Source organism: Leiobunum rupestre, chromosome 3 (genome assembly GCF_980474605.1).
Source record: "Leiobunum rupestre chromosome 3, qqLeiRupe1.1.hap1, whole genome shotgun sequence".
NCBI lineage: Eukaryota > Metazoa > Arthropoda > Arachnida > Opiliones > Sclerosomatidae > Leiobunum > Leiobunum rupestre.
Genome location: NC_143386.1, coordinates 24,261,508 through 24,285,905, shown reverse-complemented (window position 1 = coordinate 24,285,905; position 24,398 = coordinate 24,261,508). Strand labels below are relative to the sequence as shown.

At 38.0% G+C, this 24,398-nt stretch overlaps 1 protein-coding gene across 1 annotated transcript; it reads right to left on the bottom strand.

Moving 5' to 3' along the window:
• Positions 1-1,553: 1,553 nt before the first annotated feature.
• On the bottom strand, positions 1,554-19,241 carry LOC149949857 (uncharacterized). The gene is made up of 9 exons (XM_090169531.1): positions 18,972-19,241; positions 8,424-8,528; positions 7,135-7,290; positions 6,572-6,705; positions 6,375-6,513; positions 5,142-5,277; positions 4,990-5,067; positions 2,759-2,945; positions 1,554-1,716 (listed from the first exon to the last, which is right to left on the bottom strand). The coding sequence occupies exons 1-9, from the start codon at positions 19,239-19,241 to the stop codon at positions 1,554-1,556; spliced, it is 1,368 nt and encodes a 455-aa protein (XP_090025657.1).
• Positions 19,242-24,398: the final 5,157 nt, after the last annotated feature.

The following is a 24,398-nucleotide window of genomic DNA, read 5'->3' as shown; positions in this document are numbered from 1 at the left end:
GATAGCGCGCGTATAGAGGGAACCTGGCAACGCAGCGCGCGTAAAAGGCGAGAGAGTAGAAACCACCTGAAGCCTGGCGCCCGGTGAACACACGGTGAACCTGGAAGCGCGCGCAAAAGGGGACCGCGTGTATAAAGGGAGAGAGTAGGGAGAGATAGAAGCCAGATAGCGCGCGTATAGAGGGAACCGGCAACGCAGCGCGCGTAAAAGGCGAGAGAGTAGAAACCGCCTGAAGCCTGGCGCCCGGTGAACACCCGGTGAACCTGGAAGCGCGCGCAAAAGGGACCGCGTGTATAAAGGGAGAGTGTAGGGAGAGATAGAAGCCAGATAGCGCGCGTATAGAGGGAACCTGGCAACGCAGCGCGCGTAAAAGACGAGAGAGTAGAAACCGCCTGAAGCCTGGCGCCCGGTGAACACCCGGTGAACCTGGAAGCGCGCGCAAAAGGGGACCGCGTGTATAAAGGGAGAGAGTAGGGAGAGATAGAAGCCAGATAGCGCGCGTATATAGGGAACCTGGCAACGCAGCGCGCGTAAAAGGCGAGAGAGTAGAAACCGCCTGAAGCCTGGCGCCCGGTGGACACCCGGTGAACCTGGAAGCGCGCGCAAAAGGGGACCGCGTGTATAAAGGGAGAGAGTAGGGAGAGATAGAAGCCAGATAGCGCGCGTATAGAGGGAACCTGGCAACGCAGCGCGCGTAAAAGGCGAGAGAGTATAAACCGCCTGAAGCCTGGCGCCATTTGAACACCCGGTGAACCTGGAAGCGCGCGCAAAAGGGGACCGCGTGTATAAAGGGAGAGAGTAGGGAGAGATAGAAGCCAGATAGCGCGCGTATAGAGGCAACCTGGCAACGCAGCGCGCGTAAAAGGCGAGAGAGTAGAAACCGCCTGAAGCCTGGCGCCCGGTGAACACCCGGTGAACCTGGAAGCGCGCGCAAAAGGGGACCGCGTGTATAAAGGGAGAGAGTAGGGAGAGATAGAAGCCAGATAGCGCGCGTATAGAGGGAACCTGGCAACGCAGCGCGCGTAAAAGGCGAGAGAGTAGAAACCGCCTGAAGCCTGGCGCCCGGTGAACACCCGGTGAACCTGGAAGCGCGCGCAAAAGGGGACCGCGTGTATAAAGGGAGAGAGTAGGGAGAGATAGAAGCCAGATAGCGCGCGTATAGAGGGAACCTGGCAACGCAGCGCGCGTAAAAGGCGAGAGAGTAGAAACCGCTTGAAGCCTGGCGCCCGGTGAACACCCGGTGAACCTGGAAGCGCGCGCAAAAGGGGACCGCGTGTATAAAGGGAGAGAGTAGGGAGAGAGAGAAGCCAGATAGCGCACGTATAGAGGGAACCTGGCAGCGCAGCGCGCGTAAAAGGCGAGAGAGTAGAAACCGTCCGAAGCCTGGGTCTAATAGTATCGCTAGATAGCATGTGTGTAAGGCGACTTTCGATAGAGAACCTGGCTGTTCACGTAAAGTGTGTGTAAGAGGGGAGGGGATTGAAAGTCTTTTTTTATGCATTGCGGGAGAGAGGGAGATGAGAAAAATGAAAGGCGGTTTTTTATGCATTTTTTTATTTAATTCTGTCCAAAATGAAATTCAGGGTTTCCACAACTTCAATTTCAATGACTCTACTGCCTAATTTTACAACTATTTCCCCAGACATTAATGTAACTGGAATGAAATTGGCCATTTCGTTGAATTCATCGAACGCTGGGTCCTCCAAAAGGTTTCTCCTTTGGAAATAATGAATTATTTGTAGATCGTTACATTTGTAAATAAGTTATTTAATTATTTATTTTAGTTAGTTCTTCATAGATTTTAATTAGGTATTTAATTAGTTCTTTATATATTTTAATTAGGTATTTAATTAGTTTTAGGTAATTAACTACTAATTTTAAATTGTTTATTTACATTATTTAAATTGTTTATTTACATTATTTAAATTGTTTATTTACATTATTTAAATTGTTTATTTACATTATTTAAATTGTTTATTTACATTATTTAAATTGTTTATTTACATTATTTAAATTGTTTATTTACATTATTTAAATTGTTTATTTACATTATTTAAATTGTTTATTTACATTATTTAAATTGTTTATTTACATTATTTAAATTGTTTATTTACATTATTTAAATTGTTTATTTACATTATTTAAATTGTTTATTTACATTATTTAAATTGTTTATTTACATTATTTAAATTGTTTATTTACATTATTTAAATTGTTTATTTACATTATTTAAATTGTTTATTTACATTATTTAAATTGTTTATTTACATTATTTAAATTGTTTATTTACATTATTTAAATTGTTTATTTACATTATTTAAATTGTTTATTTACATTATTTAAATTGTTTATTTACATTATTTAAATTGTTTATTTACATTATTTAAATTGTTTATTTACATTATTTAAATTGTTTATTTACATTATTTAAATTGTTTATTTACATTATTTAAATTGTTTATTTACATTATTTAAATTGTTTATTTACATTATTTAAATTGTTTATTTACATTATTTAAATTGTTTATTTACATTATTTAAATTGTTTATTTACATTATTTAAATTGTTTATTTACATTATTTAAATTGTTTATTTACATTATTTAAATTGTTTATTTACATTATTTAAATTGTTTATTTACATTATTTAAATTGTTTATTTACATTATTTAAATTGTTTATTTACATTATTTAAATTGTTTATTTACATTATTTAAATTGTTTATTTACATTATTTAAATTTAATTATAAAACGTACTTTGCTGGTGGAGCGGCTGCTTTTTTGTTATGGGTTGTTTGTGGCGATTGAGTAGCGAAGGTAGGATTTGTTTTGGCAGCAACGTTTTGGGGCGATTGAGTAGCGAAGGTAGGATTTGTTTTGGCAGCAACGTTTTGGGGCGAGGCACGATTTGTTTTTGCTCCAACGGTTTTAACAGGCGTTGCTCCTACGGTTTTAACAGGCGTTGCTCCTACGGTTTTAACAGGCGTTGCTCCTACGGTTTTAACAGGCGTTGCTCCTACGGTTTTAACAGGCGTTGCTCCTACGGTTTTAACAGGCGTTGCTCCTACGGTTTTAACAGGCGTTGCTCCTACGGTTTTAACAGGCGTTGCTCCTACGGTTTTAACAGGCGTTGCTCCTACGGTTTTAACAGGCGTTGCTCCTACGGTTTTAACAGGCGTTGCTCCTACGGTTTTAACAGGCGTTGCTCCTACGGTTTTAACAGGCGTTGCTCCTACGGTTTTAACAGGCGTTGCTCCTACGGTTTTAACAGGCGTTGCTCCTACGGTTTTAACAGGCGTTGCTCCTACGGTTTTAACAGGCGTTGCTCCTACGGTTTTAACAGGCGTTGCTCCTACGGTTTTAACAGGCGTTGCTCCTACGGTTTTAACAGGCGTTGCTCCTATGGTTTTAACAGGCGTTGCTCCTACGGTTTTAACAGGCGTTGCTCCTACGGTTTTAACAGGCGTTGCTCCTACGGTTTTAACAGGCGTTGCTCCTATGGTTTTAACAGGCGTTGCTCCTACGGTTTTAACAGGCGTTGCTCCTACGGTTTTAACAGGCGTTGCTCCTACGGTTTTAACAGGCGTTGCTCCTACGGTTTTAACAGGCGTTGCTCCTACGGTTTTAACAGGCGTTGCTCCTACGGTTTTAACAGGCGTTGCTCCTACGGTTTTAACAGGCGTTGCTCCTATGGTTTTAACAGGCGTTGCTCCTACGGTTTTAACAGGCGTTGCTCCTACGGTTTTAACAGGCGTTGCTCCTACGGTTTTAACAGGCATTATTCCTACGGTTTTAACAGGCGTTACTTGCTTACGCCATAAGCATTCATCGTTCACAAGGTTTAACGCTTGAGAAAACAGTCGTGGATCTCGGGCCCAGCGAATTCGCCCTTGGTATGTCATACGTTGCGGTGTCGCGCGTTAAACATCTTCGATCCAGGTTTCAATTTTGAGCGCCTTTTGAAGGTTAATAGTAAACCCGGGCTACCAACCAAAAAAAAAGAACTAGAGAGATTAGAGCTTTTGTAACTTTGGCGATGTATAAAATATGTTTGCTCAATTTAATAACTATTTCTTGTATGCTCTTATTTCACGTCTCGCTCGCTCCGCTCAAGTCTGTGTCAAAAATACCCTTTGGGGTTTTGTGACGTCCTAGTTATTATTATTACTATTATTAAGTGCTCGTAGAGATTAGACCGGCGGCGGCGATCCGGTAATTTTCCATCGGTAGCGGCGGCGCGATCGGCGTGCGTTGAGTTTTTGGTCGACGTCGGCGTTGAACCAAAATTTAACGGCGGCGTCAACCTTGTGGCGCGGCGTTTATATGAAATGTCGTTTTCATTGTAGGATGTTTTAGCATTCCCTTATCTAGGAGTTTAAGACGTTCACGTAAATAGATATATCAACTGTCTTTACTTTCAATACCAAAAAACACTTACATTTTTCTTAAAGCTGCAGAGAGACCGATATTAAAATCTGGTAGCCCTGTTAAAAAGTATTATAAACTGACGACGGCGCGCCGTTCAAAATCGTTCGGCGGCGACTGTGCTAAAAATAGATCGGTGACGCGCCGGCGCCTACATTGGCGGCGTCGGGGTCTAGAAGAGTAGCGATTTCACGTCGATTTTCTTTTCCATTTTAACAGTTTGGGCAAGATCAAAAGAACTTTGTTTCGAATTTTTCTGGAATCGCAATGAACATCTAAAAATCGACAAACTACATAACATCTCGGAATATCAATAACGGGGTAGGATTATTGAAATCTTCTTACAACTATCGAAACTTTTTAAAAAAAGTAGGAATTAACTTTACATTTTACTGAACACGTTGCTGCAGATCAGAATATGATATTTCAGGTAAAGTTTGAAACCGCTTTTCCCTGTTCATATGTAAAAGCCAATAATTGACTATCTTTGCATTGCGAATAAATTTAATAAATGAAATTTTCAATGATAGAAAATTATGACAAAAATCTTTAGTTTGAAAAACCTGCTACTATGATTGCGAGATTAGTGAGATTTTCTCCTGGCTTGTACTTCAAAGTCCACATACGAAGTGGGATTAACACTGAAATATATCAAAAACGCAACATTATACAATGCATTTTATAGTGTTAGCATTTGGAATTGTTTATTTAATACCTATCTCTCCTTCGACCAAGGTGAAAGTAATTTCTTGACATATTTTTTGGCACTCATTGGTGGGAAGCAGCTGAATTTGGTTCTCGCCCAGCACCTGACCGAACCAAACTACATTGCTCTTTTCTTCGGGATCGATCTGCAAATTGAGAGTCGAAATAAAGTTGATATTCTCTCTAACATGTATATTAATTATGAATGGAATGTAATACCCTAATTGGAAAATCAAACGAAGTAAACCGAAGAATATATGGTACAGCTGCGAGATCTCAAACACGAAGCCAATTTAGGTACAGTGTGAAGAAATTTACAATTGATAATTTAAACTCTGAAATTATTGGTTCTAGATAATTTAGAGTCAAATCTCAACTTCATCTCAGATTTCTGCCCATTCAAACTAAAAGAAATCACAAACTCAACCGAAAACCAGATTTTCAATAAACATTTAGCTAACTATCTACGAACTTGAGTGATATGTACAAAAACAAATGAAATTAAAACGCATTCTTTAAAATAGTTTTAATAAAACACGCAAATAAATGAAAAAGAATAACAATAATGAAGAAACCACAAAAAAGGATTTAAATAAGTGGAGAAACTAAAATGAAAATTAAATTGTTTTATAACAAACAAGATGTTATGCTTAAACACTCCTCTTCTCCCAGTTTTTTTTTGGGAATGGCTTAGAACATTTAATTATTTCGGTGGGAACCTTTAGGCCAAAGTTTATTTTTTTGGTTGAAAAAGCTATTATGTTAGTTTATTAATTCGATAAGAATCGCCTCTTATTAGAAAAAGGTTATAAGTGGGTTTATTTTTATGTCATGAAGGCTAATGAGATTTATTTCTTTTGTAAAAATGCACATTTAATTTCATGACAAATTGTAGTTTCCGATGTTTTAATTATTACTGGTTTAGTATCGTGGCTCTTTTTGAATAAGATTAATAAAATTAAAAATAAAAGAAGATAAATAACTTTCTAACTTTCATTGATGCTATTGCATGTTGTTTATAAATATAACGACCATATTTACGTTCCTTATTCTGATTGCTTATCTATTGTGTATAACCTCCATTCAACTTCTTTGCTTTTACCTCGCGATTAGCGTTCAGTTCAAATCGATTCCTTTGACAAGCATTTGGTAAGGATGTCACTTTTGACAGAAGTACCGTTTACAAAATGGCTTTTTCCTTAGTATGTTTTAGCGGGTTATGTAAATAAAATCTAAGGCTTACCAATTTGAAGTTGCGCCCTTTGTAATTAGATGAAATGAGGATCCAGTTACTGAGAGTCATTTCAAATCCCGATGGAAGAAAATAAGGTCTTTGGTAGAATTTGCGAACGTGTTTCTGATTGGCTAACTCACAATTTTCCCTAAATTAACAATAAAAACATTTTGATTTGTTTCACATTCCGCGATTCGTTGGCTTACCAGTGAGCAAACCATCGGGTCGGGTTTGTCTTCGACGATATCTTTCGAATTAGCGACAAAGGATTCGATACCCGCAGATTTGTATCGAACATGCAAAGAATGGAATCTGACACCTTCATATCAGTCAAGTACCCCTGTAGAGAAAACGACACAACGAAAAGAAAATTGTATTAACTGAAAATAAAAATGTGGTAAACTAAAAAAAAACGATTTCAGAAAGTGAAACTTTAAAAATTGAAGTGCCTAGAAATATACTAAATTAAAAATTTATATTCTTGAATACCCAAATCTAAATTTGAAACAGGAAGAACATTTCCTTATTTAATACAGCAAAAGTTTTAAAAAGATATTAAATCGATATAATATTTAGGAAACATAGGTTTTAGTTTTGGTTCTGTTTTGATTGTTGTCCGTTATATTGAGTCTTATGGTTGAACAAAAATGAGTTTTTAAAAATTAATTTACCTCCTTACCCAAAACAACATAGTTTGTGGCAAATATTATCATCGTAGTCATTCTTTGTTAATCATAGTGTCAATCATCATTAAAGCTTTCAAATTTACCTGTGTTATGGCTTCGAAAGCGAAAGGTTTACTGGCTTCCCAGTCATTCATGGCATCCGACACAATAACGGGAACATAGTTTTCCAAGTAATTCTCCAAAATATCGCTGGGGCTCACATCTTTCCTTACGTCCAATGTTATCAGGTCTTCGCAAATCTACAGAAGATTTTTATTTATTTATAAATCATAATTGATTAGTATTGGGAAACGAGAAAAGACATAATGGAGCTTCACCCGTTTTACGTTTCTATTTTAATAATTCCCTTTTAATTCATGTAACATCCTTACATTTTCATAGAATTGCGTTATTTCCAGGTTTGTTGTCTGGTACTCGTTTAAATGCCAGCACCCGTGGGCTTGTAAGTTATTATTGAGTGGGATGGCAAGCCAAGCACTTCGACCTAAAGGTTCATTGTGCATAGGCTTGTAAGTTACCTCAATAGAGTGTAGGGTGGCGGGAAAATGTTTCCGATAATAAAACCTTGAGTTGTATTGTCACCTACAACTTAATAACAGCAATTAGCAAGGCGCAATTCAATAAGTGACATTTTAAACGCGTTTCAATGGGATGAAATCACCCAAGAATTAAAGGAAAAACATCTTAATCCAGCAGGGAGAGAACGCTGGAGCTGTTCCGAGATTTCACTCACAAGTCAGTGCCACAAGCTAGATTCAACCTCAGCTCCTTTTGCTTCGAGATGAAAGTGCAAACCACACCGCCTTACTACCTCTTTTACCTAGTGGGTCATTCCATGACAAATGGGCACAGCATGTCAACCCGACCCCAACCACTTTGGTTCAAAATTGACGAAGTTATGCATTGGTCAGTTTTAGGGGTCAAGTCGTTTTTGAAAATGGCTATTTTCTGTATCTCCAAAACTACTACTCCGATTTCAAAATTATTTGAGATTTCGGTTTTCACGATAGTAAAAACCACCTATACCAATTTTGAACGAAATCGGTTGGGGTCGGGTTGACATGCTGTGCCCATCTGTCATGGAATGACCCGCGTACTAATGGCAGCCCGCGTTTTGGTGCGAAACAAAAATCGTTTATTTTCAGATAAAATAAATTTGGTATATTTTGATTTGAAATTTAAAAAAATAATAATTATATTTATCTATCTGAATGAACTGCACCGCACTAAAAGATTTAGCTGAGACTCCTCAATCGAATAGTTTGTGTTCAGGTTGATGCCACCTTGTCCATTCGTGACCATATCAAATCCATTTCGGTTTTAAATCACCCAGATTTCCAAAACTTATTAAAATATCGACGTAAACACTTACTTCGCAATCTTTAGTTGTTATTCGATTTTTATTGTTGACGTAAAAAGGATTTTCAACGGCACATGGACTTCGGTAAAGTGGTTCCCAGTTGACATACGGCAATATCTACGATACAGTGATTATTAAATCTCTGGACCCGTACATTTTCAAAATATATTTATGGTAATTTCAGAAAATCGGTCATTTATATAAGAACGTATGGACTTCGCCCAAATGTGGGCAGTTCAATTTTTACAAACCATGACCGGCAACAATGCTATCACGGTTGTTTATACGTAGGTAGAAAAAAAACTGAAATTGACCTACTGGCAATACGTTTCGATATATAAAAATAGTGTCAATTAAATGATAGATCATTGATATATCATTATTTCACTGCGTGCATTGGCTTGTAATAAACTACCAGAATCACAATACTTAAAACTAATTAGGGTCAAAGGCGAAATTTAGCTGAACACCACTTCATCTGCAAGATTATCATTCATAAGTATGCCATAAACGCATTTTATTCAATGAAACCTTGTTCACGTTTAATGACGTTAATTACGTAGCTTTTAACTCAGGGCCGTCTTTACTTGTTATTAGGTCCCAAAACAAACGATGTACGGGGCCCCAGTGCGAATTACATCGTCATCCTAATCTACAATTACCGGTTCAAATAGTTTCACTTGTCTATGGACATAAAATGCATTTACTGATGGGAGAAGGAAATTTTTAAGGCGATCATGTGTTGTTATTTCCATGGAATCCTTTCCACTAGCATAAGGATTATAATTAAGTTTTCATATTTTCGTCCACTCATTGCACGTTTCGTGTGAAACAAGGCTTCAATAAATTTCTTTGGAAATGTTAAACAAAGGCATTCTAACGAGAAATTATGTAACATAGTCCACCTACAACGGCAAGTGAGGGTTAACAGCAGCGCACATGTGTTTGGTGCGAACCAAAGTCTCGTTAATTAACACTACATGCAAATACTCTAATAAATACTATTTATGACACTTTAATTATATTTCGTGGTTTGATGTAAAATATGATCACTATAAAATTACAAACATAAGATTAATCACCACGACAATGAAGAAATTACGTAGCAACAGTTCCGAAACGAAGCCACCCGTCTCTAGACGTGAAAAAGAAAATGTGCAAAGAGCGGCACTGAGACTAGACCCAAACACTCGACACAATAAAAATCAATCAGGCTGAAATGATTTTGCAAAATACCCAGAACTTGTTATTTTCAGAAATAGACAACGATTGGCCCAATAAATACTAGTTTTCCCAGAAATTTTGCAAACTGAAACTCTCCGCTATTAAATTTACCCAATATTTTAAAAAATTAAATTTTAAATTTTTAAATAGGCCATAGTTTGCAAAATAGACACTAATTTACCCATAATTTCTGCAAAATGCGTTACCTATCTATTGATATTACCCAGAAATATTTTACCCAGTGTAAAAAAAATTAAAATAGGCCTTAGTCAATAAAATACTTATTTACCCAGAACTTTTGCAAAATGCGTTACCCATCTATGGTTTTTGAAAGTATAAATTTAAATTATCGTATATATTGGTTATAAAAAATCATGACTAAATACAATTAGGAAAAATAGGTTGCGACAAAAAAGGACATTTTTGTATGCCTTATTTTAAAATTTAAAATTGATTTTTTTAAAATATTTCTGGGTAAATTCAATAGCGGAGAGAAGCAGTTTGCCAAAGTTCTGGGTAATTAAATATTCGTTTTGCAAACCATGGCCATAAAAACTATTTGTAAAATATTTCTGGGCGAAATCAATATATAGGTAACGTCTTTTGCAAAAGTTCTGGGTAAAATAGTCTGTATTTTGTAAACTATGGCCTATTTCAAAAATTATACTTCGTAAACTATTTTTTGGTTAAACAATAAATAAGGTCATGCATTTTACAAACGTTCTGGGGAAATTAGTCATCTATTTTGCAAACTATGGCCTATTTTAAATTTTAAAAAACTCATTGTAAAATATTTCTGAACAAAATCAAACGGTAGGTTGCAAAAGTTCTGGGTAATTAAGTGGCAATTTTGCAAACTATGGCGTATTTTAAATTTAAAAATTAAACTTTTTAAAATATTATTGGGTAAATTCATTAGCGGAAAGATGCAGTTTGCAAAAGTTCTGGGTGAATAAGTATTCATTTTGCAAAAATTTGGCCTATTATAAAAAATTTTCTCGTTAAATATAATATTGTAGTAAAGCATTATGAAAATGTGATGGGTAAATTAGTGTCTGATTGCAAATATGACTTTTCCTGAAATTTCGAAACATAAGTGAGGTATTTTGCTAAATGTTCTGGGCAAAAGATTATTTATTTTGCAAATCCTTGTCTACTACTGAAAATAGCAAGTTCTTGGTAATTTAGCAAAAATAATTTGCATGGGCAAATTAGTATCACCCAAAATCTTGTATAGCAAACTTACAAGAAAAAATGAGTGCTGAAAATATAAACTAAAGGAACATATAATCACCAACACTCTGTATAACAAACTCTCCGTAAAAAGATCATGGCTTACATACAAACCAAAGTAATCTAGAAGAATGGCCAGCACGCTATATATCAGGCCCACTGATAACAATGCGAAAATACGAACCAAACTAAGCGCAATATAGTGTTTTTTGAGGTGCATTGTTATCGGTGGGCCTGGTCCGTGAATTTTTTGCGGTGGGTTCATATTTTCAGCACTCATAATTTCTGGTGAGTTTGTTATAAAGGATGCTAGCTCAGTTCAATTTTATTACGCACTGTTCACGAATTGCTTACCAAAAACACCCTGTAGAATAACGAAAAAACCGGTAAAAAAAAGTAGGGGGAAATGAGACATTGCATATAAAACACTTCCCTATATCAAATGACTGTCGTAAATAGTGCGCTGATAAAGTATGCCAAAAATTGCCACAGCAAAAATGCCAGAGACAGATGCTTAACATAGAATTGGGACGAAATTCAAATATGACAATTATGCGCACGCTTAAAATATTTTGATGTCACTATAAACACAGCTTCGATATGAAAAGGCATTACCAAAATATAGTATTATACTAAATAAATCTACATGCATTTCTTAAATTAAGTTTGATGTGGAAAATCACCAAAGAGCACTAAAATTGGCAAATCATCAAATTCTTGGTACATGATCTGTTCAATCGATTGACACAAAACTCCAGAAATTTTTTGTAACAAGTTGTCACGGACATTTATGTTCACACAATCCCCCCGATTTATTAAATATATTTTGAATATTAACTTTAAATTTAAATAAGATTTTATTCACCTTTTCCATTATCTTAATAACCTTCGATAACGTCTGATGCAAATGCTGTTTGTTTCAGAACAACCTGTTTATTAAAAACAATATCTCAATCACCCTGTCGTTTAACATAACTAACGCATAAACAACCACGGAGTAATATCATCTCAAAAGAAATCCATGACCATGCGTTAATAATCACCATTAAATAAGGAGTATCTACCAAAGCAGTCATTTTTAACAACCTAGTGGATTGACAACGATCCTAATTACCATGTCATTCATCCAGTGAAAAATCAATATAATCAATGAAAATTATCTTTATTATAGCAGAATAAAAAACACCTTGTATAAGCAAATGGGGACCATCTATTAAAAAAACCAAACTAACCAAAATGGTATAGCTTAAACATTGTATAGCAATACTCATGATATAATAAACAAGTCGGCCTAGCCAGAATATTAGTTTCACATCGACGCAAGTTATCAACGGTTAAATAGTTAAGCTACCTTCGATGTCTTACGACGTGCAATAATAATCCAATATAATTAATTTACAACGTCAAAAAATATTCCTATTACAACATATCGAAAGAAATTATCTAATTCAAACATCCCGCCAATTATAATCCTATTCGAGCATATCAAAAGAAATTGTCTAATTCAAACTTCCCGCCACCCGCCAATTATAATCCTATTCTAGCATATCAAAATAAAATGCCTAATTTAAGCTTCCCGCCACCCGCCAATTATAATCCTATTCTAGCATATCGAAAGAAATTGTCTAATTCAAACTTCCCGCCACCCGCCAATTATAATCCTATTCAAGCATATCGAAATAAATTGTCTAATTCAAACTTTCCGCCAAATTAATCCTTTTAAATTTATAACTATTTTCGCGAACCGTTATTTCAAACTTCTCACCGAAATTTCAAACTTCACCAAAGCTCGGCGTACAACTTGTAGCTCCATCTAATGTCACTTCTAATATATATTCGATGAGAAACTAACAAGGCGGCCCAGGCCGTAATAATAGTTCCACATCAGTGTATTCGAGTGGGCAAACCCATACACCCTTAGTAGACACAGGTAGGCAAACTAATACAAAAGCTGTTGAGGCTACGTGATTTATTATCGTTTGATATATAAATTGCCATCCTAAGTTAAAGAGTGGATGCCGCCCACCATCAGGAGACCCGGGTGGGAAAACTGATATAAAAGCTGTTGAGCCCATGTGATTTCCTATTGTTTGATATATAATTTACCATCATATGTTAAAGAGTGGGCACCGCCCACCATCAGGATACGCAAACCAATACAAAAGCTGTTAAGGCCATGTGATTTCCTATCGTTCGATATATAAAATACCATCCTAAGTTGAAGGATTAAAACTTGGGAGCCACCCACCCTCAGGATACGCGGTTGGGCAAAGCAATACAAAAGCTGTTGAGCCTATGTGATTTCCTATTGTTTGATATATAATTTACCAATCTATGTTAAAGATTGCGCACCGTCAACCCTCTGGATACGTGGGTGGGCAAATGTCACACTAAATTTATATATTTCGAAAAATATTTTAAGAAAGGTCCTTTTTTATTATCGGCGGTTCGTTTCCCCGAAAAGGTCATTAGAGTCCCCAGGTCCCAGAGGTCGGGAAGCGGGCTACCTTAAGTGGTTTCTTCCTCTAGCGTAGGGCAAGGTCAGAGCTCATCTCCTTTTATTACTCTTCAGTTTCTGAAATCCAAAAAGAAAACATGCCAATGGTCAAATCGCCAAAACGTCCTAGTTTCTCGGGAAAAATGTTTTTCCTTTCGTGGTGAAGAATTTATGACTTTGTTTTGAAAGTGTATGCTGGGGTTTTGGGGGAATATTTTTACTTGTCAGGGGATTTTACTATTTATATAATTTATTAGTGTATTTTGGTTTGTTAATTATTTGGGTAATTTCCAAGCCAACTGCCAAGCCATGATAAATAAGCCATAAAGCCATCTTCCGAATAACTTTTAAAATTTCTTAGTATCAATTATAAATCATAAATAATTGTAGAACTGTATTATAACTACTCGTAATTTTTATATTGGGTAGTGTAAACTCCTCCCACCAAAGCGTGACCACCACGTGACCCGTGACCCCAAGGTGCCCGGATGTCCCAGGACACCAAAAAGAAGGAACACAGAAAAAAGAAGGGAAGTCTGAGATAGAAGAAGGCAAGGAAGGTGTCCTTCCTGAGTTCCGGTAGACATAAAGTTAAAGTCCCGAGTCCGGGCGTACCACGGAGTTGAAACCAAACTCGAGTTTTTCGAGATAAAAGCCAGGGAGGCTAGGACAAACTAATTTAATTCGCCATCGCGGCGAACTGCCTTAAATCCGAAAGCTGACCCAAGGAGTGATCATTCTACGTTTCAAGAGATATCAACGCCACCTCAAGCTCTATACTCTTCCTCTGTGGCCATCTATTCAAATTTCTTTAAGTTTCGTCTTTCCGAAGTGCTGCGTGTTTCATCCGATTTCTCCGAACTATCATGATAAGTACTTTCTCGAAAATGGCTTGGCAGTAATTATTAATATTGGGGATTAGTTAATAAATTGTGTTAATATTTGGATAGTGTCAGGTTTATTAGTGAGTGGGTAGAAACCATTATTGTTGGGTTGGGAGTGTCGGGAAAGATAATCGTTTTTTGTGTGAATTGATGTACACGGTTGCCTAACAACCTCATTGATAGTGTATTCTTGTGTCCTGATTAAATGACCATTGGCATCGTAAACCCGGAGTAATAAGTTTTCATATCCCTAGTTTTATCTTACGATTTCAGGAGCTCCGAGAACCTTGTTTTGTAGTCGCTAGGGGGAAACCAAAGGTAAATAGTAAAGTATAATTAATTATCGTTAGACAAACCAATACAAAAGCTGTTGATGCCATGTGATTTCCTATGGTTAGATATATAAAATTCCATCCTAAGTTGAAGGATTAAAACTTGGGCGCCACCCACCCTCAGGATACGTGGGTGGGCAAAGCTATACAAAAGCTGTTGAGGCCATGTGATTTCCTATGGTTAGATATATAAAATCCCATCCTAAGTTGAAGGATTAAAACTTGGGCGCCACCCACCCTCAGGATACTTCTAATATATATTCGATGAGAAACTAACAAGGCGGCCCAGGCCGTAATAATAGTTCCACATCAGTGTATTCGAGTGGGCAAACCCATACACCCTTAGTAGACACAGGTAGGCAAAGCAATACAAAAGCTGTTGAGGCCATGTGATTTCCTATCGTTTGATATATAATTTACCATCCTATGTTAAAGAGTGGCCACCGCCCACCCTCAGGATACCCGGGTGGGCAAACCAAATAAACCAATACAAAAGCTGTTGAGGCCATGTGATTTCCTATCGTTAGATAGACGGAAAGTATCAAAGGTGAAATAGGTAAGCAAAACACGACGAACATTATTCTTTAAAATTATGGAAATAAGTGGAAATATGATTTAAAGAAATTCTTAAACTGGGATTAAAAGGGGTTTATTTTAGGAAATTTATATCAAACATTTGGGTAGTTTAGGCACCAAAAGTCATGTAAATTCGCAAATTCATAAAAAAATACCCATGAGTTTATTAACTGTTTTTTCGATTACTCTCCCTTTAAGGAGGTTGGTCGGAGGGGGCGGAAATTAACGTCACTGCCTGCGCGTCAAAAAGTTCTATCGAATGAGACCAACTTGTTTTTTCGGTCACTCTCCCTTTAAGGGGGTTGATCGGAGGGGGCGGAAATTAATGGCACAGCCTGCGCGTCAAAAAGTTCTATCGAATGAGACCAACTGGTTTTTTTCGGTCACTCTCCCTTTAAGCGGGTTGGTCGGAGGGGGCGGAAATTAACGGCACTGCCTGCGCGTCAAAAAGTTCTATCGAATGAGACCAACTTGTTTTTTTCGGTCACTCTCCCTTTAAGCGGGTTGGTCGGAGGGGGCGGAAATTAACGGCACTGCCTGCGCGTCAAAAAGTTCTATCGAATGAGACCAACTTGTTTTTTTCGGTCACTCTCCCTTTAAGGGGGTTGGTCGGAGGGGGCGGAAATTAACGGCACTGCCTGCGCGTCAAAAAGTTCTATCGAATGAGACCAACTTGTTTTTTTCGGTCACTCTCCCTTTAAGGGGGTTGGTCGGAGGGGGCGGAAATTAACGGCACTGCCTGCGCGTCAAAAAGTTCTATCGAATGAGACCAACTTGTTTTTTTCGGTCACTCTCCCTTTAAGGGGGTTGGTCGGAGGGGGCGGAAATTAATGGCACTGCCTGCGCGTTAAAAAGTTCTATCGAATGAGACCAACTTGTTTTTTTCGGTCACTCTCCCTTTAAGGGGGTTGGTCGGAGGGGGCGGAAATTAATGGCACAGCCTGCGCGTCGAAAAGTTCTATCGAATGAGACCAACTTGTTTTTTTCGGTCACTCTCCCTTTAAGGGGGTTGGTCGGAGGGGGCGGAAATTAATGGCACTGCCTGCGCGTCAAAAAGTTCTATCGAATGAGACCAACTTGTTTTTTTCGGTCACTCTCCCTTTAAGGGGGTTGGTCGGAGGGGGCGGAAATTAACGGCACTGCCTGCGCGTCAAAAAGTTCTATCGAATGAGACCAACTTGTTTTTTTCGGTCACTCTCCCTTTAAGGGGGTTGGTCGGAGGGGGCGGAAATTAATGGCACAGCCTGCGCGTCGAAAAGTTCTATCGAATGAGACCAACTTGTTTTTTTCGGTCACTCTCCCTTTAAGGGGGTTGGTCGGAGGGGGCGGAAATTAATGGCACAGCCTGCGCGTCAAAAAGTTCTATCGAATGAGACCAACTTGTTTTTTCGGTCACTCTCCCTTTAAGGGGGTTGGTCGGAGGGGGCGGAAATTAATGGCACTGCCTGCGCGTCCAAAAGTTCTATCGAATGAGACCAACTGGTTTTTTTCGGTCACTCTCCCTTTAAGGGGGTTGTTCGGAGGGGGCGGAAATTAACGGCACAGCCTGCACGTCAAAACGTTCTATCGAATGAGACCAACTTGTTTTTTCGGTCACTCTCCCTTTAAGGGGGTTGGTCGGAGGGGGCGGAAATTAACGGCACTGCCTGCGCGTTAAAAAGTTCTATCGAATGAGACCAACTTGTTTTTTTTGGTCACTCTCCCTTAAAGGGGGTTGTTCGGTGGGGGCGGAAATTAACGGCACTGCCTGCGCGTCAAAAGGTTCTATCGAATGAGACCAACTTGTTTTTTTCGGTCACTCTCCCTTTAAGGGGGTTGGTCGGAGGGGGCGGAAATTAATGGCACAGCCTGCGCGTCAAAAAGTTCTATCGAATGAGACCAACTTGTTTTTTCGGTCACTCTCCCTTTAAGGGGGTTGGTCGGAGGGGGCGGAAATTAACGGCACTGCCTGCGCGTCAAAAAGTTCTATCGAATGAGACCAACTTGTTTTTTTCGGTCACTCTCCCTTAAAGGGGGGTGGTCGGAGGGGGCGGAAATTAACGGCACTGCCTGCGCGTCAAAAAGTTCTATCGAATGAGACCAACTTGTTTTTTTCGGTCACTCTCCCTTAAAGGGGGTTATTCGGAGGGGGCGGAAATTAATGGCACAGCCTGCGCGTCAAAAAGTTCTATCGAATGAGACCAACTTGTTTTTTTCGGTCACTCTCCCTTTAAGGGGGTTGGTCGAAGGGGGCGAAAATTAACGGCACTGCGCGTTCTATCGTTTGATATAAAAAGTACCATCCTAAGTTTAAGAGTTGACTTTAACGTATTGTTATTAAAGGGGGGGCGAAATTGTGCCCCCTGTTTACCTGAAAAACCTGAAACTTGCCATCGGTAAAAGTTGTGTAGCCCCACACTGTAATTCAAACTTCCCGCCACGCCCGTGTCACCCTTCGTGGAAATCTACTGGGTTTGGGGGGGATGCGAAGTTTGAGGTACACTTGACCTTAAACGCCGTAAATATACGTAAAATAAGGAGGAAAAAGGAACGACAATTGCGACAAGTTAACTAGCCAAATACAAACTATAAAAGTGTTCAAGCCAGGATTGGTAAAGGCGTCGGGTTTTAGAGATTACGCGGCTAGCAGCTATCTGAGTTCGAATCCCGGCGTCACCAATAATATAAATTATTTTACAAATTATTTTTCTCAGCTCCATCTACCGTGTCGACGCTTTCCACAACAAACAAACAAAGTACAACAACACTTAACGACATTCTGTCCATAGCATTAGTCCCACTTCGATATATATATCTAAAAAGCATAGCCAAAACCGTATCTAGCAATAGCCCAGATAGCGTGCCGTGATGTAGCATAGCCAAAACCCAATATAGCAAACGTGCGATGCCCTAAAATCACGCAAAAAGTATACAACAAAATGAACACAATTCGAAAAGGTTTTCAAAGTCAAATATCAAATATTTGGAGACAGATGGCGCTTTTGTTCTAAGTCTTAAATTGGAACGAAATTCAAATATAACAATAGTGCGTGCGCGGATTGTATGGTTTCGCGAATTAACCACATAACTCACATAAAATCTAAATTTCTTTATGCAACCATAAACGTAGTGATCAACTGATGAGGACTAATTATTTATATCATTTTTAGCGCAATAGAATTAAATTTAAAACAATTAAGTAGATTCCTAGATGAAAATCGCCTAACGTCACTAAAATGGGTTCATTGGCAACTTGTTGGTCAACTTTCATTGATATGCTTCTGAAAGCATGATTATCTCTATCGATTGTCATATTATTGAGCTTTCTAAACCTAATTGTCAGACAGTTATGTAGAATTCAGCGCGAGAATCGGTAGAATCGGTGGCATTGGCGACTACACTACTAGATACTAGATTTTCCGCTCGCGCTTAAAAACTAGTTAAGGGGAACTTGCACAATTTACACTCATACAAATTCCTTCTACAAGTTTCCTAGCGGTGTTTTAATCTTTTTTCCCAATCATTTAACTCTGATCAAATTTAATAGTTATATATTTTGTGGAATGCCTATATGAAGACCCGCAAAAGGTTTATTTGTAAATAATAAATTTTTAAGGCCTATGGTAGTAAATGACTTTTAAAGAAAATCGCATGAATAGTAAAATTATATTATAGGAAAAACCCTGGCTGTAAAATTTGTATTTGTGTTAAAAAATTAATTTTAGTATTTAGTACAGTTTTTCATAATTTTAAATATATCTGAAATATCTGTTCAATCAAATTATCTAGTGGAAAAATTTGCAAATTGAATTAGGAATAAAAAAATCTAGTATACCTTGAGTAGTCCGAAGCGGGAGTAAACATAAATGGCCTCTTGAACGAATCCCAGCGAAAACAGGAATGCAACGAACACGCATGAAACGACAGTTGCAAAGAGGCGTTTGCGAGTATGTTTCAATAAGCCGAGATCCAATTGAAGCAACAATGGTTTAGCTAGTTTTCGAATTTCGTCGTCCGTGAGTCCAATATTCTTACAGTGTTCATAAAGGTCCTTAATTTCATTGTCGATCGAAGATAAAGTGACGGAATCTCGCTGCGAAGCCATTTTCTGACGGAAAAAAGCTTCATCGATTTTTTTATTCGTAGCTTGGCATCACAAACGCTGCACCATCTAGTTGCGAACTCAAACTCCGAAATAAAACCGTGTAAAATATTTAACTTTCGAAAAAATTTATTTCAAATAAACTTGCAATATTTTATATTTTAAATTGCATTTCGACCAAATTTTATGAAATATAACTTCAGTCACTTTTTATTTCAGTAGATGGCTCTAGAATCTTTAAAAACTTATGCATCAAAAGTTATGCTTTCGTATTTTCTTGACTCAATATAAACGCCACTGTTTACAGAAAATTTAAAGCCTCATTATAATTTTGACACAGCAGTGTAATGGACCGAAAAAATTTATAAGTGATTATAGTTCTTGCACAAAATACATCGTTTGCCATTTCAATAACAAGCGCCCAAGGTTATTAATTATTAAGTACACGGTAACGGTACTTAAATTCAGACAAAAATCGCTAGGATCAGTTCTGAAGGTATTTTCAAAATGTTTACTATAGATTATATGTTACTTTTGAACATAAATGCTATAGATGTATCATCTGAAACTACAGTGCCGTATTAACCGATGGCAGAGTCCCAAGGCTTTGAGCTTCTTTTGTCTCGGTAACATGTTACTTTTGAACATAAATGCTATAGATGTATCTTCTGAAACTACAGTGCCGTATTAACCGATGGCAGAGTCCCAAGGCTTTGAGCTTCTTTTGTCTCGGTAACCCCCGCCCCCTTGTGACACATCATCTCTTGATCTCGGTGGGCTCTAAGGCTTCAGTATCGTCAGACGTCAGCCTTATGGAAAACGCAACACGAGGATACTACGCTATGAAACTAGACACGAATAAAAACCTAGGTCGTCGCTAAAGCCGAAAACGGCATTTTCAACAAAGACTTGAGCGGAGCGAGCTGCAAATCCAGTGGTTAATCAGGCTTAGGTTTATTTAACCCAAGTAGAGAAACAAAAGCGATATAAATAATTTAGTTTATTATCACTGTTTATTTGGTAAAGAACAAAGAAAAAAATCGAAAATATCTGTACACAGCTATTGCTTATCTTATTTGAAACTTGGCCTATTCGGTAAAACCGCAAAGGATCCTAAGCCTTTCAAGTTCTGTTTTTTGGCAGATAATCCACTCTTATTGTCAATTTTTAAAAGGTGGGGTGGCTGAGTGGTTAGCACTTTAGCCTCGCAGCAAGAGGAGCCGGGTTCGATCCCAGCTAGTGGCACTGGGTGAAAACCCGGAATCACTCCTTCTGCGTAGAGTTTGCAAGTTCTCTCCCCACTGGTTAAAGGGGTTTTCCACCGAGATCTTCGGTTTCCCCTTCCCATAAAAACTTGCTGAGGTTAACGGTAATAGTTAGCGTAGGGAGCTGTTGGCTCGCGTGGCATGAAGGGCTTGCCACCACCCTTCTACGCATTGTAACCCGGTCACCTGTTACTTGATCACGCACAAGCAACATTGCTCTATTTTATAAAAAAAAATATTAAAACACGGGTTCCAAAGGACAGCAATCTTTTCTCTAGAGTCGCTTTCCGAAGCTCCCCTTTTCCCCCAACTCTCTTGGCTTCCGACCGAAAGCAATATTTTCTTTAGAGTCGCTTTCCGAAGCTTCCCTTTTCCCCCAACTCTCTTGGCTTCCGACGGACATCAATCTTTTCTCTAGAGTCGCTTTCTGAAGCTCCCCTTTTCCTTCCCCTAATGCGCGAAGGACAGCCAACTTTCCTGGCAAGTTTCCACAGTGATAGCTACGCTTAATAACACGTTTAAACAATATTGGAAACCCCATGATATTCTTTCAATCCAACCCCCGTACTCGACCTTAGCTCAGTTTCTTATCAAAGTCGTTGTTGTTACTCCTTTCTATAAAAATCACTTTGCTTGCCCAGCTTGTTTTGATTTAGCTACGAAGTTATGTTTGACGTTGCTTGTAATCATTTCCTAATACCCTTTTAATACGAAGCTTATAAAACACTTGTATGCTTTAGTAAAAGATTGGGTAAAATGTTGACCCAACCTGCGAAATTTTTATTTATACGAAGACCACTTTCATGTCTTACGGTGTTTCGTATTTTCAGTTTATAATCGTCTGGGTTTCAAATTACGTTTTACGAAATAGCATATGATTATGGGTCATTTACCAAAACTATATTCAAATTTTACTTCATTGGTTGGTGTTTTTACCCACTATTAGAAACATTATTCGGCTCCTTTTAACCGTTGCTTTGCAAACCAAATGAAACTTTTATACTAAAATATTATACCATATCTATGATTACCAAACCTGGTTTAAAATGTCTGTCTGAAAAGGGTATTCCACTATATCTCATGGGCACTGTTGTCTCTCGCAACCTGTACCGTCCGTCGTTCACTTGGCAGCTGAAAACACGCAGAAAAATTATACGCACAGACTGTGGTGTAACAAGAAAAATTGGGCCCCAATGCAAAATAGTCCCCTTCTATATTTACTTATAAATTAGACTGGTCCCGATGCATCGCATTGGCCTAGTTACGTCACTGCGCAAATATAGAGAGGGAGAGACACGCATGTAATTAACGGGGAAATGAGGAAGACCTGTACAATTGGCTTTGGATATTAAGTAATAACTAAGTTTAAAACAGTAACAGCTGCGGATAGGCTGGTACGCAAGGGTGTACTGAGGGGGGGTCATTATCCAAGAGAACTGGTCCCGAAAATTGGACCTCGGATTGCTGATCACAGTAATTTGGAGACTCCGCCCGTGAGCACCTCCTTGGGCTAGGAAACATATATTACATATCACCTTAAAATATGAAAAATATCTTTGCTATATCTTAAAAATGAACCTAACTAGTTGCATCAAACATGCTTCATACCCTAAGCCTCGGTTGTGATTTAATTTACCAAGCAGAGCTTCACAAACATATGACGATCTAAAGTTACAACACATTTGAAAAGGGAAAGCAATCAGCTATAAGTCTTAAAGTTTGTCCTTTTATTTATTTATTTCAACGTCATGTTCCTAAAAACTCGAGAACGGTTAGCTCTAGAGCTTTGAAATTTTAACTCAATGTTCGGGGCTTGATTTCAAACTAAACGCGCCTAATTCCAAATTGTTATTAATTTAATTCAATTTTATTATTTTACTCATAATACAATTTTATTTTACTCGACTTTGGACTTTCTCCTCTTTGCTTCCCTTATCTATTAAAGTGGAAGATATTAATCAGCTAGGCTAATACCCAAGGCACCACCTTGGGCCTAAGTCATCATGCAACTTTTGAAGCCATTAATTCAGGTGGCCGGGTTACAATGCGTAGGAGGGTGGTGGCAAGCCCTGCATGCCACGAGATCGAGCCAACAGCTCCCTACACTAACTATTACCGTTAACCTCGACAAGTTTTTATGGAAGGGGAAACCGAAGAACTCGGGGGAAAACCCCTTAAACCAGTGGGGAGAGAACTTGCAAACTCAACGCAGAAGGAGTTGTTCCGAGTTTTCACCCAGTGCCACAAGCTGGGATAAAACCCGGCTGGTCTCGGCTTTCATTTTTTTTCTCGACTTCCACCCTTATGCTTCCCTTATCTATATTTACATCTAATTTTTTTTAATGTCGCGTGGTCGCGCCGTTATTTGTTTTAAAACGTCGCTCGGTTTGTTTTCTTCTCTTGAGTTCCTTGCGCCTAACGGGTTAGTGTGAAATTCGTCGAAGGGGAGTCAATCCCAGTTCACACTATACAATTAATTGGGCCGCTTAATTGAAACCAACTAATTGTAACAAGAAAATTGTACAGTGTGAACAGAAAAAGTTGGAACAATGGTTACAATTTTTCTGTTCACACTATTCATTTTTCTTGCTTACAATTAGTTGGTTTCAATTAAGTGCCCTAATTAATTGTATAGTGTGAACTGGGCTTTAGTGTGAAAGAAAGGGATTTCGTTCAAGGGGAGGTTTAGTTGGGATTTTTAGATAGTTCAGGACTTTTTGCTACGCGTGTTACGGGAGATACGTTTTTGCTACGAGTACTTTTTGCTACGCGTGTTACGTTTTTGCTACACGTGTTTACACTTTTTAACGGGTTAGTGTGAAATTCGTAGATGAGATTTAGTTGGGATTTTAAGTAGTTCAGGACTTTTTGCTACGCGTGTTACGTGTGTTACGTTTTTGCTACGAGGACTTTTTGCTACGCGTGTTACGTGTGTTACGTTTTTGCTACAGCGTTTTCCTTTCTTACGTACAAATCAGATATAATTCATTAAAACTAAGACCCTGGGCGAAGCCGGGTATTAAAGATACTAAAGCATAAAATTTTCGAAGTCTTATATCTATTATAAAACGTTTTAAACATGAGACACATATATGTCCACGTATCATTTATCAGTGCAACATTAGAAAAATTAATCACATCAACGGCATAAAATCTCTATTTGAAGTAATTTGTTCCTCTGAAAAACTTGTCTAACTTGTTTTAAGCATGGTTTTTATGAGCTTGCGCAATTGGTTTTCGTGTAATATTCTCTCCATAAATCCGATTTGTCCAAATATGTTTGGGCAGACCTTCGTCCAGCTCGTTTCTGCTTCCTATGTGAGGGTCAATCATTGTTCGACGCAATCGCGGAATGTTGTCAGGCTGCGTGAGCGCTTTGGCAGCTCGGAAGAGCGTTGCGCGTTTTATTTATCGTTCACTCTCCGTATCTCGGTTCTAAACAAGCTTGGAAAGCTGGAACTACAACTTTAACGCCAAAGCCAAGGCAAACGACAATATAAGAAAACTTTCAACCCCCCAAGTTTTGTAAAAAGGCAGATTTTTAAAGCATCAAGCGAAGTCAATATTATCTTCTTATACCTTTTAAAATAAACATCAGTAAAAAAATATTAGAAAAATGTTATAAATTTTTTATTTAAATAAAAACAACATAATTGTGCATAAAAAGTGTGATAAAACTAACCCCTTTTTTACTCGTCCAAAGATTTATATTTTATATTTTTTTTTATTCTAAATAATGCAAAGTATTAAATTAAACTCTTGTAACGTCTATTACAGCAAAGATAAAGCATATCTATTTTAGAAAAAAAAATCCTTCAATAGATTATAATTTTTTTTTTAAATAAGCCTTTTTATAAAGGGTATTTATTACGATGAAAGTACGCATCTTACACTC